This window comes from Bos indicus, chromosome 9 (genome assembly GCF_029378745.1).
Source record: "Bos indicus isolate NIAB-ARS_2022 breed Sahiwal x Tharparkar chromosome 9, NIAB-ARS_B.indTharparkar_mat_pri_1.0, whole genome shotgun sequence".
In the NCBI taxonomy this organism is placed as follows: Eukaryota; Metazoa; Chordata; class Mammalia; order Artiodactyla; family Bovidae; genus Bos; species Bos indicus.
In genome coordinates, this window is record NC_091768.1 from 71,876,631 (window position 1) to 71,895,261 (window position 18,631).

At 34.8% G+C, this 18,631-nt stretch overlaps 1 protein-coding gene across 14 annotated transcripts in view; it reads left to right on the forward strand.

Annotated features, from left to right (window-relative positions):
- EYA4 (EYA transcriptional coactivator and phosphatase 4) overlaps positions 1-18,631 on the forward strand; it is a 365,716-nt gene that overhangs the window by 293,477 nt on the left and 53,608 nt on the right. For 10 of the 14 annotated variants that reach the window (XM_070796186.1, XM_070796188.1, XM_070796187.1 and 7 more), the window contains 6 exons: positions 3,808-3,900; positions 9,113-9,179; positions 10,688-10,830; positions 11,008-11,151; positions 12,866-12,945; positions 15,003-15,186. In XM_070796186.1, coding sequence (XP_070652287.1) covers positions 3,808-3,900; positions 9,113-9,179; positions 10,688-10,830; positions 11,008-11,151; positions 12,866-12,945; positions 15,003-15,186 — 711 coding nt within the window. The remainder of the gene's footprint in view (positions 1-3,807; positions 3,901-9,112; positions 9,180-10,687; positions 10,831-11,007; positions 11,152-12,865; positions 12,946-15,002; positions 15,187-18,631) is intronic. The other 4 variants (XM_070796192.1, XM_070796191.1, XM_070796199.1 and 1 more) reach the window with 1 other exon arrangement.

Below are 18,631 nucleotides of genomic sequence, written 5' to 3' on the forward strand. Positions count from 1 at the left end.
AAGAAAATACTTCAAAGAGAAGATTTGGGGGAACCAGGATCAGACATTCTGATCAGGTTTATGGTATTTTCTATATTTGAAATCTATATAGCATAGAAAAGGATCTCCTAGAATTTTTAGTATATAGATGATTGGCTCACATGGGATGAATTTGTTTCTGAATATTATATGTCTGTGCAGTAGAACCACCTACTGTTGTGGCTCTGCTCTTTTAGATTTTCTTTTTGCAATGAAAGCTATAAATTGTAAGCATCATCAAATCATTTTATAAAGCTAAATAGTTTACGGATATTTAAAATGAAAGACACTTGATGCTCATAGGTTTTGAAATGAAAAAATTGATTTAGAAAAACATAAATCATGAAACTGGTAGGCAACACTTCTTTCCCCTCTGTTGAATTGTAAATTTTATCCTTCCTGAACTAACTTTTCCTGAAATTCTTTCCCGAATCTAAACTATCAGAGGTGGCTATGCAATATTTTGTGGTCTATTTTAAACACAGATTTCTGAGGATAACATGTGAAATGTAAATTACTTGGGTCACCTCTGTTTTAAGGATTAATTAAGCCTTATATTGTAACAAATGAACATGAGCCTTGAGTTATGATAATAGACTTCCCCTAAAAATAATTAATATATATTAATTTTGTACTTGAATTCTGAAGATAATCTGAGGTGACAAGATTAAGTTTGCTTTGAAAGTACTTGCGTGAGGTTATGGAAGAGGTTGGGATGAAAAGAGAGAAAATCAATGATTCAGTAGCCATAGCTGACACCTGACAATAATCACATACAATTTTGATTTAGTCCATAGAAATCAATTATTTTTAAAAGTTAAAAATAAAATTAAATTTTATCAGTATAATAAAATTATTTTGACTTTTTTTCAGTATTTGGCTTTATGAAAAACATCTAAGTTGCAAGTGGATAACTAGTGTGGAGGGGGCCTGGCAATACAATTATTTTTTGAAATAATGGTTCTGTATAAAATGCTACATGTATGTAGCTTTTTCATCTCACCTTTTGGGAAATGAACCCTTGAATTACATATATGCAGCATGTAGAAGAATAAAACCACAAAACTCTCTAACCTAAGGACTAAAATATGACTTCTGCTTTTTAAATCAAAATGTTTATTTTGTAAGTTTGAGTTTTGGTGATGAAGAAGATGCTTTTCTTCAATAGAACATTATTATTTCTGTTTTATAGCTTGTACTGTAGTCATATTGGACATTGTCCTGAGAAAAAGTTAAAAGCCCTGTTTAATTTCTGTGTTAAAAAAAATAGAATACAGTAAAAAAAAAATTTTTTTTGAATATGTCAGTGAATACACACAATAAACTTTTGGAATGAGGATTTTTATAAGTTTTAGAAAATAGATGCATAGAACTAGACTTGTTTCATTGATGAACATCTTTCTAATAGTGCCTTGCATATACTAAATTAACAAAGTTTCCTGCCTCTAGAAAAGTATATGGTATATCTCATTTAAAGTATAGAGATAAAAGCAAGACAAAAGAAAATGAAATACATTTCAAATATATTCAGACTTTTACTGAAAATTTCTTTCATTTGTCAAACTTTGTGATTATCATTTTTAGACACTTCTTTGTATTTTACCATCTTTAATAAATCAGCGAATCATATAATGTCTATTTCACTTCTAAGTTTTCTTTCCCTGAGAAAAAAATATTATTACTTAATATCATTTACTTTCTCTCTAAAAATCAAAACAACTTTGCATCTTACTCAAGAGATGTTTGTTGATGCTGGCCTCCTGTGAGCATAAAGTTATTTTCTGTAAGCAGCATGATTAATTCCCCCCCTTTTCCCTATTATTCAACTCTTACCACATATGAAAATTAAGTTCATATTAATGTGTACTGTTTTCCCCCAAATGTTAGCATCCACTTTATTATTTTAAATCCCTACATTCTGGTACACTGAACGCACCTTGGTGTGTATGCTTCTCTTTATATTCTATCTAGAGATGCCTCTTTTCAGTTAAATGAACATCCTTTGTCTTTGACTAACAGCAGACCTTTAAAATTTTAATGAGAAATGTTTCCAGGATAATGAATGCAACCTGGTTGCATTTATTCTCTAGCTTTCCTTCCTTCTCTTTTTGACCACCTGAAATTTTCAAATTGAGGAGATTATAATCAACACCAATATTAAGGTTTTGAAATCAGACCTCAAAGTTGGGATTCAAAGTAACAGAACTAAAACCTCATGTCTAGCTTGGGGGTTTTTTTAGACATTTTGCTCCACTCTCCGTGGTTCACAAGTGCAATATAGATTACCTTTAGTATTAATAAACCTATTTTACAAATGTCATTTATAGATTTAGACATGTTTAAATGGGAATTTAGCCACAATTAGAATTTGGAGGTTCTGAGAAACTGTCTCTTGCCTTAGTTTTGCTGGAGGCTTTGGATGGTTCCTTTCTGTCATATGTCAAAAGTCAGATGAGGACATTGCATCATTGAGAGTAGCTGTTACACCTTTCTAAACCCTGCTCTGGATCATCTCTATACAGATGAAAGGAATTCTTGGTTAGTTAGTGCTGCCTGTGAGGCAGTATGGTTTAGAGTTTGGATTCTTTCCAACCTTTGCAGTTTGAATCTTCCAGCAAATCTTCATGACATAGTTAAATCACGGATGCTAAATTAACACCAGAGCTCACTGAGGGAGGGTGCAGCCAATTCCGTTCATGTGGAAAGGGAACGTAGTCATTACTGCATGTTTCTCCATCATTAATTGCTTTTCTAACAGAGTAACGTTGCTGACTTGCTTGGTTGGTGGGTGTGCTCTGAGCCCACTGTTCTTTCGGCTGTATTTGTCCATAGTTGGCTAGTCTTCAGCTTTCTTTATAGTTCTCTGCTTGCCTCTGAGGTTTTTAACTGTATCATTCCTTTTATGACTAGGAAACATAAGAGGTGTCAAGTAGAAAATAATTTAGTGTATTCCCTGGCTGCTGTGATATATGGAGCTTTGCCCACAAAGGGAAAATATGGTGTGACAAAATGGGTGGAGGCTTTTGCGTAGCCCCCGCCACACTCGTTGCATCTATTAATGGCAATATTGTGTACCTCAGTGGCGACATCATTGCCAAAGAGGATTTTGCCAAGATATACCACCTCAAAGGAGAAATAATATATTAAAGAGTTTTCAAAAGCTGTACTTCCTGCTGTAAAAACCATCTCCTATGCTTGTCTCTATAATGTATTAAAGATCATTATACTATTAGAATAAAAAAAAAACAATACCTTATGGCTCTTTTGTCTTTTGTTGAGCAGAAATTTTTTGAGTGCCTGATTTTCCACCCACTATATGAATACACACCCAGGTTTCTGTATATGCATATGCCACCGTTGTTCTTAAGCAGTCTTTTCTTTTAATGTCTCCTTGGGAAGAATAAAACATAAGCAGTAAATCTCTGTTGTGATTTGGATTCAGCGTGCTAAAGGCTGACTGATGATTCCTTTCTTCTGCCGTTTGACTATAATATCAGAGTATGCTTAGGGGAGTTAAAAATGCAAATACATGTATACTGCTGTTTCACTGTGTCAGGTTAACTGCCTTGAAAAGCCAGATTCTAGAGAAGCAGCTTAGACAGAAGATTTTTAGATTAAATCCTCTATAAATGCATGTCCATTTAGAAGCTAAATTAACAAAACTCCTCATCGACTTCTCAGATTTTCTCTTGCATGCCCATGGTAGCTAGAAAAGCTACTAGTTGAACAGTCAGCATCTTTGATGTAAAGTTAGAAATATAACTCACATGTACTTATTCTTCTACGTAGTGTCTCTCCTTGCAGTCAAAACAGAGCCTTTGAACAGCAGTGAAACCACAGCCACGACTGGAGATGGAGCGCTTGACACTTTTACTGGGTCAGGTAAAGCCTTAAGCTTGTGTCTTGTTCTGTACAGATTGCGGTCCATGTCATCCTCCTAGTGAGTAATCGAGAATTTGGATTTTTATAAATTCAGCAATAAATTCACTTTGGGGAAAACGTATTATCATAAAACAGTGTTTTTTAGAAATAACGTTTGGAATCGTTTTACTGCATCTGCAGTTGACAACCAAGCAATGCCCCAGCTTTCTCATTAGAAATAAGCAAAGCTCACTTCTTTCATAATTATTTTATACAGTGCTTGATTCAGTTATTAGGTTGTAATAGTCAAGTTTGTTCCTTCAACTTGCCCATTTAAATGACTAAAAATTGCCTTCTCTCCAACATTCGAGATGTAAAACTATCCATTTGATTCCTTCTAAATAACCTTGTTTCCTCTCTGGGTTTAAAAAAACCCTCCTGTGTAAGCAGCTGAGTGACAAGTATTAAAGGTTAATGGGCTGCAGGAGAGCACATGCTGGTCGCATTAGAACCCAGCCTCTGAGAGCACTGACTTTCCCTCTAATGCTTCAAAGAGAACAATAGTGTCTCTTTAAACATCAATCCTCTTTAAATATAAATACCTGATAACTCCCAGGTGGGCACAAAGGACACTCATTGAGTTGACTTAAAGATCCCCCCCTCTCCTGCCCCAATACAATATTTCGTTTGGTTGATTATCTGGTGAGAGGACTTTTTTTTTTACCTGAGCAGGAATTTGTATAGCAGAAAGATGAACATTAAACCTAGAAAAGTATTCATGCTATTAAATCTTGGTTCTGTTATTCTACTCTAATGTATTTTATACTTATTCATGTTCTCACATACAAGAATTTGATGTGGGTATCCTTCTCATGTAAAAAGAGTGGAGGTAAAGCCTTGAACTCTAATGTCATTATAGCATATATTTGATTTTTATAGATGCAGATGATCCCATTTCATTGGTTCACACTGATTGGAAACAGCTGCCATGTAGTCGCATAAATATTAGTACTCCAAACATAAAGATATAATAATTTATACACTTTGTATAGAGAAGCTTTGGAGAAGGAACTGGCAACTCACTCCAGTACTCTTGCCTGGAGAATTCCGTGGACATTCTGTCCATGGTGGGCTGCTGTCCATGGGGTCGCACAGAGTCGGACATGACTGAAGCAACTTAGCATGCATGAGTGCATTGGAAAAGGAAATGGCAACCCACTCCAGCATTCTTGCCTGGAAAACCCCAGGGACGGAGGAGCCTGGTGGGCTGCCGTCTATGGGGTCCCACAGAGTCAGACACGACAGAAGCGACTTAGCAGCAGCAGCATAGAGAAGCTTGTGTCCTGATTCACATTCTTTCTAGCGATTCTCTTGCTGTTCAGGAGATAAGGTACTAACTTACCCTAGCATTTGTATTACTAACTTACTATAACTATTGTAAACTTTCTGCAAAACGCATATATATATGAACATAGTTTTTAAGGTTAAGAATGAAATTAAATACTTGCTGACATACGTAGATAGCATACCACAAAGTTAATGAAAACTGACTGAAAAAATGACAAGATGTTAGCTCCAGAAGAAATTGCAGTACTGCATTGTGGTGGCTCAGAGGTTAAAGCGTCTGCCTGCAATGCGGGAGACCTGGGTTCGATCCCTGGGTTGGGAAGATCCCCTGGAGAAGGAAATGGTAACCCACTCCAGTATTCTTGCCTGGAGAATCCCATGGACGGAGGAGCCTGATGGACTACAGTCCACGGGATCGCAGAGAGTCAGACACGACTGAGCGACTTCACTTTCTTTCTGATGATCCATTTTAAGAAGCAAGAGTATCGAGGCACAGAGATGTTAAAGATAGTTAAGGCCAAACAGTCAGGGCCTCCCGGGTGGTCACTGGTGTAAATGAGTCTAGAACAATGTCCTGGTCAGTCCAAGAGTCCTTTCTTTAAAAGTTTATTGGAAAATATAGAGATGTAAAAAGAAATATGTGTGAACTGTCAAGCTGTCTGGACTTTACTGTCTGGAATTTACTCATATTATATTTACAAATAGTTTCCCAGTTTTCTTTTAAGAATTATCTAGAGTTGGGCTGTCCAGAAAAGTAGCCACTGGCCATATGTGGCTATTTAAGTCTAAATTAAATACTATTTGGTTAAAAAGCAAAAATGTTTTAATCTAGTCACATTAATAATATTCTAAGTGTTTAATAGTTGTATGTGGGATTTTTTTTAATAGTGGCTTGTTTAATAGTTGTATGTTTAATAGTTTTTAATGGCTACCATATTAGACAACTCAGATATAGAATATTTCCAGCTCCATGGACCAAGTCCAGTTGTGTGCGTGTGTGTGTGTGTATGTGTGTGTGTGTGCGCGTGCACACATGCACGTGCACTTAGTCACTCAGCCATGGTTGACTCTTTGCAACTCCATGGACTATAGCCCACCAGGCTTCTCTGTCCATGGGATTTTCCAGGCAAGAATCCTGGAAAGGTTGTCATTTCCTCCTCCAAGGGATCTTCCTGACCCAGGGATTGAACCCACATATCTTTCACCTCCTGCATTGGCTAATGGGTTCTTTACCACTGCTCCACCTGGGAAGTCAAGTTCAGCTGGACAGAGTGATTTAGGTCAGGGATTCTCAACAGCACTGCTATTAAAAACGTGGCCTTTTGTTTCTTGTGGAAGATATGCCTTCTGCAATAGAAGGTGTTTATCAGTATCCCTGGCACCTATCGCAAGTTGACTGTAGCATGCCTCCGTTGTGACAGCGTACCATGTCTCCTGGCATTTTTAATGCTCCCTGGCAGGCAAAATTTCCACCCACCCCGCTACTCATCTCCCATCTCTCATCCCCTAGAGAGCCAGTGATCTAAGGTATTACAGTAATAAGTAATAAGATTGCTTGATACCACCTTGTGAGAATCTGATAATATTCATTAAAAATATGTTTGACCTAATTTTCAGACATTCTGAAGACAGACACGTTTGCTTACTTTTATATGAGGAAATGATGGAATATAATACATTGAGTGCTTTGTGTACATTTCTTGATTAATTAAATGCTGATATGGAATAAAAGGAAGGTCTCCTAAATTTGTACATGGTGTTCCAGAAATCATACTGGAGAGATTAGGCTGTTTTGTGTAGGAACAGTCTTTACTTTGATCAGCGTAATCTCAGTTTACTTTAATCCAGTATTGTTGTTATTTTAGTTATCTGCAGATTTATTAGTTAGAATAAAATGTATACTGTATAGTCAAGAAGTATAAATTTTCTAAGTTTTATATAAACAGTTTTCTGAGTCACAGGTTTTTTTTCTACTTAAAAAATGAACATATAGACATTAATATAAAATTTTTAAAGTTGAACCTTTGTACTGTTATGGGTACATTATTCTAATGATGTCTAGATTCATTCATTAGAGGGAAGAAGCATCCTGTATATTCAGAATTGTGTTCATATATGTGAGGCTTTTTAAAAAATACTACTGTTTGGCTAATTCAATAAAAGCTAAGTATTTCTTTTCATTATTTGGTATTACTTTAGAAAAGCCTTGTGCTTCACAATCTTGAGAATAATTGATTAGTATAGTCTAAGTCTTGCGTGTACCACAGTGAAGTTTTATAAATGAGATGAAAATGTGGAATTAAGCCTTACTTAATCATGTTTCTGCTAATCATTGTTAATTAATGAATCGGACTGAATTTCCTATGCGATATACTGTTGCTATTATGCAATGTATGTTTAGTCCCCATAGTGTGATAGAAAAGGCTTGTTCTTATTGCATTGATTTGAAAGTTTTGAACATTTTCTATGTTTTTAATAAACAAGTAGAAAATTAATGGCTCATTGCTCCATGTATTTTTAAATATACTAAGCAAATTCACTTAAATTTTGGTTGCTGAAAACATTTAAGATTTTACACCTCAAATCATATCCAGTGATTGTCAAAACTGATTCATAATATTCTTGAAAATGTACTTTCTGCACTATTGCTATGAAAACTATAATGCACTCTCCATACTTAGCGTACAGTCCAAATAGCATTTTAAATACATTAAATTCTATGTGTTTATGAAGCAATAGATCACAAGGATACTTAATAGCCTTTGGATATAGAAATATATCATGTTTCATAAAATAGTTAGCAACCTAAACCTATTTGTCACTTTTACAATTCCAAAAGTTTAGCTCCAGAATTATGAACAACTTAGAAAGGACACAGTACTTTGAAGTATAACTATGATTGATTAGGCTAAACTAATTCCAGTGCTGCATTGTATACTACTTTAATCTTTTTGAAAAGTGAATGAACAGCAGATGGCCTAATAAAGACACTCTGTGTGCTTGCCCAGTGTGGACTGGCTCTGAAGGGACGGCCTTAACACTTTAGGTCCATATATTTGCAATACATCTGTCTTAGTCAAGGCAGATGGTTAAAGGAAAAAGAAACTTCCAAACTTTTGGAAATAGTCCAATTTGGGACTGCATATTTGGCTGAAATGTTGATAAGACCTGATTTTCACCTTTAAAATCTTCTCAAAAAAAGTCTAGTCTGTGAGAGTTCAAAATACATTTGTAATTAGGATTGCTGCTGGATGTCATAGTTCTGTTTTTTTTCATGTTGCATCCACGCTTTCTGTGTATATTCCAGTTATTACGAGAATTATTTGGACTCTGCATTTTAATTACTCATCAGATTGACAAAATGAAGGGAAATAGAAAGCATTATCATTTTATAACTTGAAAATGAAGGTTGAAACATCGCATTTTTCTTAATTTATATTGTATTTCTATTAGAGTAAATGCAGAGGAAGAGCACTATCTTGTCATCATGTTTGGAATTTAAAACATGAAGTTTGCAAATGAAAAGGTTTACTTTTATATCATGAAAGCTTAATTACTTATAATCAAGGATATTTATTCATAGGATATTAATGCATAAAAGCATGCCACTGATTTGAGAAAATGGAAGAATGATGAAGGGGATTGATTTGTGAGAAGATATCATGTCATTTTCCTAGAACAAATATGGAACAGTTTAATTAGAAAAAAATGTTTAGGCATCTGTTTCTGTTTAGAAAATGAATGAATTTTCTGTTTAGGAAAAGAGTGAATTTTGTGAAATACCTCTCTAACATGGTCATTTCTTTAAATTAGTTTTGATTACTCCAATGAAACCAATGAAACATATTTATGAAGCAACCTTTTTTCTATTTTTTGTGTCTCACAGTAATAACAAGTAGTGGCTACAGCCCCAGATCCGCACATCAATATTCCCCACAGCTGTATCCTTCCAAGTAAGTGGTCAGTAGTTTCAGATTTGTTAGAATAATTTTCTGGAATTATTCTGATTAATCATATTTACACAATATAATAACTTTAAATCAGGATATATTTATATATATAAATGCTGCTGCTGCTAAGTTGCTTTAGTCATGTCCGACTCTGTGCAACCCCATAGACGGCAGCCCACCAGGCTCCCCCGTCCCTGGGATTCTCCAGGCAAGAACACTGGAGTGGGTTGCCGTTTCCTTCTCCAGTGCATGAAAGTGAAAAGTGAAAGTGAAGTCGCTCAGTCGTGTCCGACTCCTAGCGACCCCATGGACTGCAGCCTACCAGGCTCCTCCGTCCATGGGATTTTCCAGGCAAGCGTTCTGGAGTGGGGTGCCATTGGCTTCTCTGATATAAATGTTATAGATAGTTAAATAGATAGATTTTTAGATAGATTCATTGGATACATTAGACCTATAAATAAACATCTTTCACAAATCTAGGAATATATTCACTTTTGTCCAGACAGTTCCTTTAATCTTGAACATTTATATATTTTGAAGAAAGCATCAAGCACAGATCAGAATATACTGATTTTTTAAATAAAAATTTTGAAAACTCTTACTAGTTTAAAGAAAATCTGAAAAGATTACATTTTACTCAAACCTCAACACTTCATAATTTGTCCCAGCTTTATAATATTTTTATTGGATTTCAACTTCTAATAAACATTTTGGAAAAATATGCACTATTGCTTGTATAACTAATGTAGTCATTTTGAGGACAGTGGTAAACATTTCAAGCTTAACTATATTGGGTGTATATCTGAATTTGGTTGCCATCAGGGAGATATGTCAAGATTTGGGATTCCTGATCATGCACATTTAAAAGTTATTTTCTACAGCAGCTACAGTGTTTATCCTTAAGCATAGGCTAGAGATTGGATATCTATTTTGAGGACATTCTGTAAGATGTGGCAAGATGAAAGGAATGGCTTTCCATTTCAAGAAGCTATGTACTTTTTTAAAGAAGTTTTTTGGTAAGATTTTTAGTTCTTGTAGGGAATTCTTCCTACTGCTTTTAATGACTTTTGTAGTCATTACATGGCATTGGGTCATGCATGGTAACAAGAAATAAGGCTCATGAGTTAATTAATTAATTAACTGACCTGGGCTCATTAATTAACTGACCTGGACTCCACTTTCCTCATCTACATGTCAGTTGGAATACTATTTCGGACGTAAGCAATATAGACCTGGAAGAGACTTTCAGGATGATTTCTAAACCAAAGTTTTCTTTTCACAGGTGAGGTGTAGACTCAGAAAGTTTATTTGTCCAAGGTATTGAGCCTGGGTTATAGCAGAGCCCGGTCTCCTGACATTCAGACTTTTGTCCTTTTCTATATTGTTAAAATGATATTGTGGATAAAGAAGAGGATTACGTCCTGGCTATTATCAGGTTTCAGTGAATCTAAGCTGTCTGAAATAATATGCAGTCTTTGTTGCCACAGTAATGCTATTTTTCTGATATTTAGGCCCTATCCACACATTCTTTCTACACCAGCAGCTCAAACAATGTCCGCCTATGCAGGCCAGACTCAGTATTCGGGGATGCAGCAGCCAGCCGTCTACACTGCCTACTCACAGACAGGACAGCCCTACAGCCTGCCCACTTACGGTATTTCACTTCTTCTCTCTTCTCCTTCTTTGGTTACAAGCAGATAATCCTGCTGGCTAGTAGCTGTATATTCTAATATTCTTATATAGACTCTTATATTCTAATATAAGTTGCAACTCATGTTACAACACGATCATTTTACTAATAAAATGGTTTGCACATGCACTTTCCAAACAGATCTGGGCGTGATGTTACCGGGCATCAAGACAGAGAGTGGACTCTCACAAACTCAGTCCCCATTACAGAGTGGGTGCCTCAGTTACAGCCCAGGCTTCTCTACCCCACAGCCAGGCCAGACACCTTATTCTTACCAGATGCCAGGTAAGCAGCCACCCAGGAAACATGTTAAATGAGAAAGAATTCTTTGAATGAGATTCCTTGGCTTCAGACTAAGAATATATAGTCATGAAGACAGTATTAAATGCTACCACTGCTCAGACGATACCATTGGAAAAGATAACTAAGAGGGAACATGATGAAAAGAGCTCAACATATGTCAAGAAACACGACCCATATTAAATTTAAATACTTAAGCTTAAGTTGCATAAAATTGGCAGGAAACTAAGTCCAAGCAAAGCAACCTCCAAGCCAGTCACCACACCAGTCACATGTTTGGCATCTACTTAAGGGATTTCAAAGATTCATGACAAAATCCAGCATTTTCTTGTCAGGATTCCGTATGTATGTAATGCTGTTTTGATTTAATTTAAAATTGAGTTAGCACTTTTCTAAGTCCTATATTTACTGTTGAATGATTGAGGATTTCTTTTTTTGTTCATTTCTAAAATACCTCCCCCCTTGTTAGTACTGTATTTCTTAAATAGGAATATTTAAATAATTTGTACCTCCCCTCTTAAAACTTTTTTCTCCATATATGATCATTATTTAATTTTTCTTTTTGTTTTTATCTCTGATTAAAAATTATTTTTGAACATTGTATAATAATTGCTGAAAATAATTTAGTGACGTGGTAAAAGCATTTTTTAATCTGTCATTTTTTTCTAATGATTAGTCATAGTTTGGGGGCTATATGAACATTATTCAAATGAACAAATATTGACATTTTGGTTGATTGTCTAAAATGAAATAATTACTTAGGCCTTTTTTGGCTGAAATGACAGGTGTCTTTTTTCCTTATAATGTTGGTAGATAAATATTTGCATACATGCCTCAGCCACAGTGAGCTGCTCAGCTTTAGTTGGCAGTGTAGAAAAGGCCATAGAGACATTTCCATTTATTTCCCAAAACACTTTTATATTGGATATTCCAGGCTACATTAATTTGCATTATTACCTAATACTATTGCTTTTCAAAACATGTTGATAAAAAAAATAATCAGCTGCCTTTTATTCCTTAACAAGTGCATTCCATGAGAACATATTTTTTTGAATCTATAGATTGATAGTTTGCTTGTTTTTGCCCTAATTTCAAATAACTAAATAACTTGCTCACTTTGTCATAAAATTTTAGGTTATCGAACCTTAGATGACTGTGGTATGAACTCAACAGTTCTCCCTTGGGTCTGAGCCCTAGCCTACAGCTTTTTTGTTCTAAGGAAAGGACATAAAGGAACAAAAAGATGGGATGCTGGAAGCCTCATTTCTAAACGGATTCTGTATGTTTATTTCCTAAACTAGCCTCAGCCAATTGTTTAAACCTGAGTAGTTTTTGTATGCAGATGCAGTTGATATGACCATTGGAAAGTTGCAGTTGTTTCCTGGAAGTAGTCTCACTATCGCTATTTTATTCCTTGAGTACTTCTGTACACGTAGACATTGGCCCTTGGAAGTTAGCTGAGTCCTTGGTAAGACTGTTCCCACAAACTTCTGTTTAACTCTACAGAATTCTAAAGGAAGGAATTTACCAGTTGTCACAAGAAAAGGCCAAGCATATTTCCCTTGAAAATCTCTCCATTTCAAATCTCACTGCATCAACAACAAATTTTAAAATATATTGCATTGAATTCTGCAAAGTGAAATATTTTAATATTTTTCAAGAAATACTTTTTAAATGCAATTTGTTCTTTTATCTCTAGGTTCTAGTTTTGCACCATCTTCTACTATTTATGCAAATAATTCAGTTTCAAATTCCACGAATTTCAGTGGTTCACAACAGGTATGGTAGCTTTTTATATTTATGCTTTTTATATATATCAGATTTTTGAAGAATAGTATCAGGTTAATAAATGTTATTTATTTAAAGTTAAGACAGCATTTCAGAGTAGTAAAGATTAGCTATGTAGATTCTTGGGATATGTATAATTATGGGTATTTTAGGTTTCCTGATTGTTAAAGGTTTACCTTTTAAACATGTAAGCCATGATTGTTTTAGTCATGGAAGGAAATGAGAAAATCTACTGCATCCTTTCTGATTATCTTGAACCATACTAAATTAATTTTATTTTTTCTTAATAAAAAAGTTATGAAAATTGATAGGTTGAACTATAATCAATAATCAGATTATGATTAGAGTATAGAACATGCTTGGTCCAAACCCAAATCATATTTGCCAAAACAAAATGCATCTCAGACTCCATCCTGCTTTTATTTTTTGGTTCTATGAATTTTTTGATAACTTTAGTTCCTACTCTCCTGAGAACTGTAATTTTTTGCTTTTGTCACTATCTCTGCTCCTAGAATTCCTTAGCCCTCTTAGTGATGTTTGCTTAATCGTTTTGTGAGTTTTGAAACCTACGATGGTTTCTAGAATCATGTTAGAATTATATGTGGAGCAAGAGGCAATGTCTCTGAAAGGGTGAATCAGCATGGAGGGAGATGAATTTGTGATATATTCAGATACTTTCTTATTTTCTACCTCTCAGTCATATTCAGAGTAGTTGAGATGGAAGGATAGCTGATTTCATGGGTAAGCAGTACACTATTTTACTCTTAACAGACTTGCTGGACTTCTGTATATTTTAAAATAAAAGTTACTGCACAAGCATTTGCTCTTTGGATTTACTGAAGGAATTATATTAATTGCCTTCTCCTGTCAATTTTTATTAAGACAACAAGAGGCTAAGAGGAAAATTTAATGATTAAACAATGGAATAATGTTAATATTTTTGACAAGATTAAACTGCATAATTTGGCATTAGTTTGAAAAATGGTTTCTTAAAACACTAAACATCAAGACCAGTATGTGTATTTTATTATAAAACATTAAGAATTTTTGATAATCCAGGTTGCTTAATTTGAGTCACTCATTTATTAATACACTGGACATTTATTGAGTACCTGTTAGCCATTAGATTTTTTGACTATGCATTGAAGATTTGAGAATCATAAGTCAGTGTTCCCTGCTCTCTGAAAGGATCCAATCCTCCTGAAGACATAAATATGAAAATAATATGGATGAGGGGTAGAATATTTTGATATAATAATAGAAATATACACTAGACAGAGTAGAAGCATAAGGAAAAGACTGCTTTGTTCTACTTGGGAGGATCAAAAAATGTAATATGTAAAAGGATTTTGAAGGACTATTTAGATCATTTTAGGGTTATTAAAAACTTTTAATAAAAAGCAAGTAAGAGGAATTAATCCAATGGCTTTCCTTTTTCCTTAACAAATGATGCAAACTAAATATTTGAAAACCTCACTAAAGATTTATTTAAGTCAAGGTCTGAGGTGGAATGTAGCCTGTGAGAAACTGGGTAAGAAAATCTTTTAATCATTTTATTAAAATTATCTCCTGCCAAGAAAACAAAATTATCAAGGGCAGCCTATAAAGGGAACAAATACCACAATAATGCAGCCCAGGGTCTGTATGGAAGTGAAGGAAGGGCACACCTCCTTCTTGCTGGTGATTTTAGAAGATGAGATTGAAAACAAGCATCTCCTTCTCTCCTCTTCAAGTGCATAAGATCTGACAATGTACACCCTTGGGTGCATAATTCTGAGTAGGGGAGTGAAGCATATATGATCTTTAGGTAGATTCAAATGTGTGTACTGGACCTGGTTTGCAAAACCCCCTAGGTTATTTCATTACTGTGTGCATGTATAAGATGCCCACAGAATGGTCTCTGCTTTTTAGGATCACTTTAAAACTGTGGACTCCAGAACCAGTGGAGCCAGATACTCTTCTTTCCGTTACCTTGTGATTGCTCTTCTGTGGAGCATGCCAGAGGACAGTCTGTCTTTCACACACACACATCTCAATTGTTATTTCAGGATTATCCATCCTACACAGCCTTTGGCCAAAACCAGTATGCACAGTATTACTCTGCATCGACGTATGGCGCATACATGACATCAAATAACACAGCTGATGGCTCATCCTCCACGACCTCAACCTACCAGTTGCAGGAATCTCTCCCAGGACTGACTAGCCAACCAGGTACAGATCTTCATCCAGGTGAAATATTTTTTATTTAAAGTTTTATTGAAAGTTTTGCTTATCTAAAAGTATGGAGAAAATGGACATTTTAAAAAAATCTTTTTTAAAAAGGACTGAAAGCTCCCAGATAATTATGCTGGTGTTTAATCTGTGCCAGTACTGCTGTATTAGGTGAGGCTTTTCTGGCATTTCAGAAAACCCTTCTTTTATTAGTAGATGTGGGATAGGCAATTCTAATCTCAAATGACAGAATATGTATAAATATGAAGATAAAAAGGTAAGTGAATCTTTTTCCAGACTAATTATTTTGTGGAGATCTTAACAACATGGAAAAGTAGTAATATTATCTTCTTTGGGTGAAACTGATAATATTTCCTTTATGCTTGAGAAACTGTATGACTTATTCACCTTATGAGTCATCAGTAGCTCAAGCCAGTGAAGATTTCCCATATTCTTAGGATTTTATATATATCTTAGGATATTCATAGGATCCTTGGTAGGTAATTTAATACCTTTGTCTGATGAACACATATTTAAAATCCATTATATTCTTCATTGCCAGAAGCTTATCTGTATTCTTATTATAACTGTATTTGCTGACACGTTTAACACTTGCCTTAACCACCACCCAGCCTAAATCCTGTGTTCCAATTCTGTCCTGATCCTTTTTGAGTAAATGTGACTTAACATTTCATTAAGAGTCTTACGTTAATTTAAAGAATGAATGATTTCAGAATCCTTGCTTAACAAATGGTGGAAACACTTCAGGTAAGGAGATGTTTGATGCTCTCATCACACTGTAAAAGGTGTTTCTCTCTGGTGAATACATGGGGAAAACAAGGTAGGATAACTATTCAGAAGCAAAACCACAGAGGAAGTCTTTGATCAAGACATCAGAGACTGAGTGATAAGACCAGCAAAGTGTTTTGGAATTTACTAGAATTGAGCAACCAGGAATGAACACTATTTATACACTAAAAACTTTTTATGCTGAGTAGAACTTTGGATAGAAGATTGACTATGATCTAATGTCAATATGACTACAAGAGTTTCTCCACAGGAAAGACACAGATGGGTACTTTCTATTATCCAAAGAATAATCAACGTTCAGAATCACTCTTTTATTTATATTAAAAATACTAAATGTAGACATGTAGGTATTCTGAGTGTATGACTTTGAATGTAACACATATGTATGTGACATTCTCATATTCACTATCAGAACTCTGCAATTTCTTCAGCTTCCCATTGGTTGCTAATGCCAAAGAGTATAGTTTGACATAATTTTCAGATCTTACGAGACTTTCTGTTGAATTTAAAGAAGAAAGTATTTCTATATGTAACCCTATCATTCTCTGAACCAAAATCATAACAATGCACGTGTCTGGATCTTTAAGAAATTCTGTGACCTCAGAGCTTTTGTCAAGACAGTTTTATGTTTGATTTTGCCTTTGCAGACTGGCATGCATCTGAAAAGTAAACAGTTCACAACTATGGGATTTTTCTCTATTATTGATGAAATCTGAGATATTTTGTTTAAGGGCATAAAGAGTATTTTCCATTGACTGGCTCTGCATTTGGACTCAAAGCAGAGACCTAACAATTAAAATTTATGAAAACAGTTTTTCATAAATCTTTCCCTGTTGACTTCTCCTGTGTTTAAAATGGAAACATACGTTATGTTCTATAAGAGACAGCTGGTTGCTCTGATTTAGCGATAAACCTAATGAAACAAAGTTGGATATGAATATCCAAAACTTAGAAGGTGCAGTTCTTCATTATGGCACTGATTAAAAGATAGTTATTCAATCATGTGCAGTATTGGCTCAGGAAAAAGCCTAGGGCAATGGGTAATGACTGAGTTATTTGAAAATTACAAATAACATTCAGTTATTTATCAATACTTTACCTTACGAGGTAATTTGACAAAGTATTTAAAGAAACATTACCATGCTGATTAAGAACAGATATTTTAGTTTATTTTCTTTGAAAAGATATTTCTTTGCTTTTACCATAAAGTTTATCTTATGTATTTGCATTCAGAATGTTTGATGACTGATTGGCACATTAAGCTTACTGATAGTTTTATAGCTCCTTTTTAAAATTTTAAACATTTTTTAAATTAAATATAACTAGCAATTTGTAACAGTATTCTGTACTCTGAGACCTTGAAAACATAGTACATTTGCTAGTTAAACTTTACAAATGCTGCAGAAAAGTAAAGGATATAGTAAAATCCCTTCACACTTTGAAAAGCCAATTTCTTCAGCAGAACCCAGTAGTCTTTCCAGGTTTTATGGCATTTTACATAAGGACAGGAAGGAAAGCAAAGTGCTAATTCATTTCATTGAAGCCAACAAGAAGATTTAGATGGAAAGGACTAACCACATTTAACTTCTCTGCCAATTTGCATTTTTCCTACCTACAGTGTTACTGTACCCTAATGCAATTACCTGAGTGAAATTGACAGAGGCACTGGAATTAACAGCTTTCTCCTTTAAAAAAAAAAGTCAACAAATGTTTAATGATCAATTGAGTTCAAATTTCTGGTTTTAACCTTCATCAGAAGAAAGGCTAGAACCTTGAGAAGATATGGAGGTCAGTTCAGTTCCATCTGAAGGAGCCAAATATAGCACATGCCCCTTTAGGATCTGTCCTTTTACTTTGATGCTCTTTCGATGAATACCTTGCCCTCTGTCTCACAAAAATTGTATAAAGTCTATATATTCTTTTTATCAGTAGAAACACATACATGTTTGACCTCTTTGTAGTCTGAACAGTCTGTTGCTATTTAGGGGAGGAGGTATTACCTAGTGGTTAAAGCAGGGATTCTGGAATCATACCAGCATTTCACATACAAGCCATTTCATCTTGGTTAGCTAACTGAGTTCCACATGTCTCCAGTTTTCCCACTATTAAAAGAGAATAATGAAAGACCAAATTCACTAGGTTGAAGTGAGATTTAGTCATGTGTGTGTGTAAAGAATATTTCACAATAAAGAGCTCTGGAAAACTCAGCAAGAAAGACAACCCAATTTTTTTTAATTATCCAGAGATTTAAACAGTTACTTTGTAAAAAAGAAGATACTAACTGAGCAAGAAACAAAAGTATTCTACATCATTACTCATCAAGAAAATGCTAATTAAAATGGCAGTGAGATACTACTATACCCCGACAGTTGCTGAAATAAAAAAGACTAACCAAGAATTGACAGGGATGTCGAGAAACTAGAACTCTCGTTGCTGGTAGGAGAGTGAATTAATACAACCGCTTTGGAAAAAGGTTCTCAGTGTCTATGCCTTCCCTCTGACGCATCAGTCCTGTTGCCAAATATATACATATAGGGATATGCTAGGCATACATATAGGGATATGCTGGGAATGGGAGCTTATGTCCAGAGATACAAACAAGAAAGTTTGTATAATAACAGCTTTATTCATAGTTGCCTAAAATTACAAATAA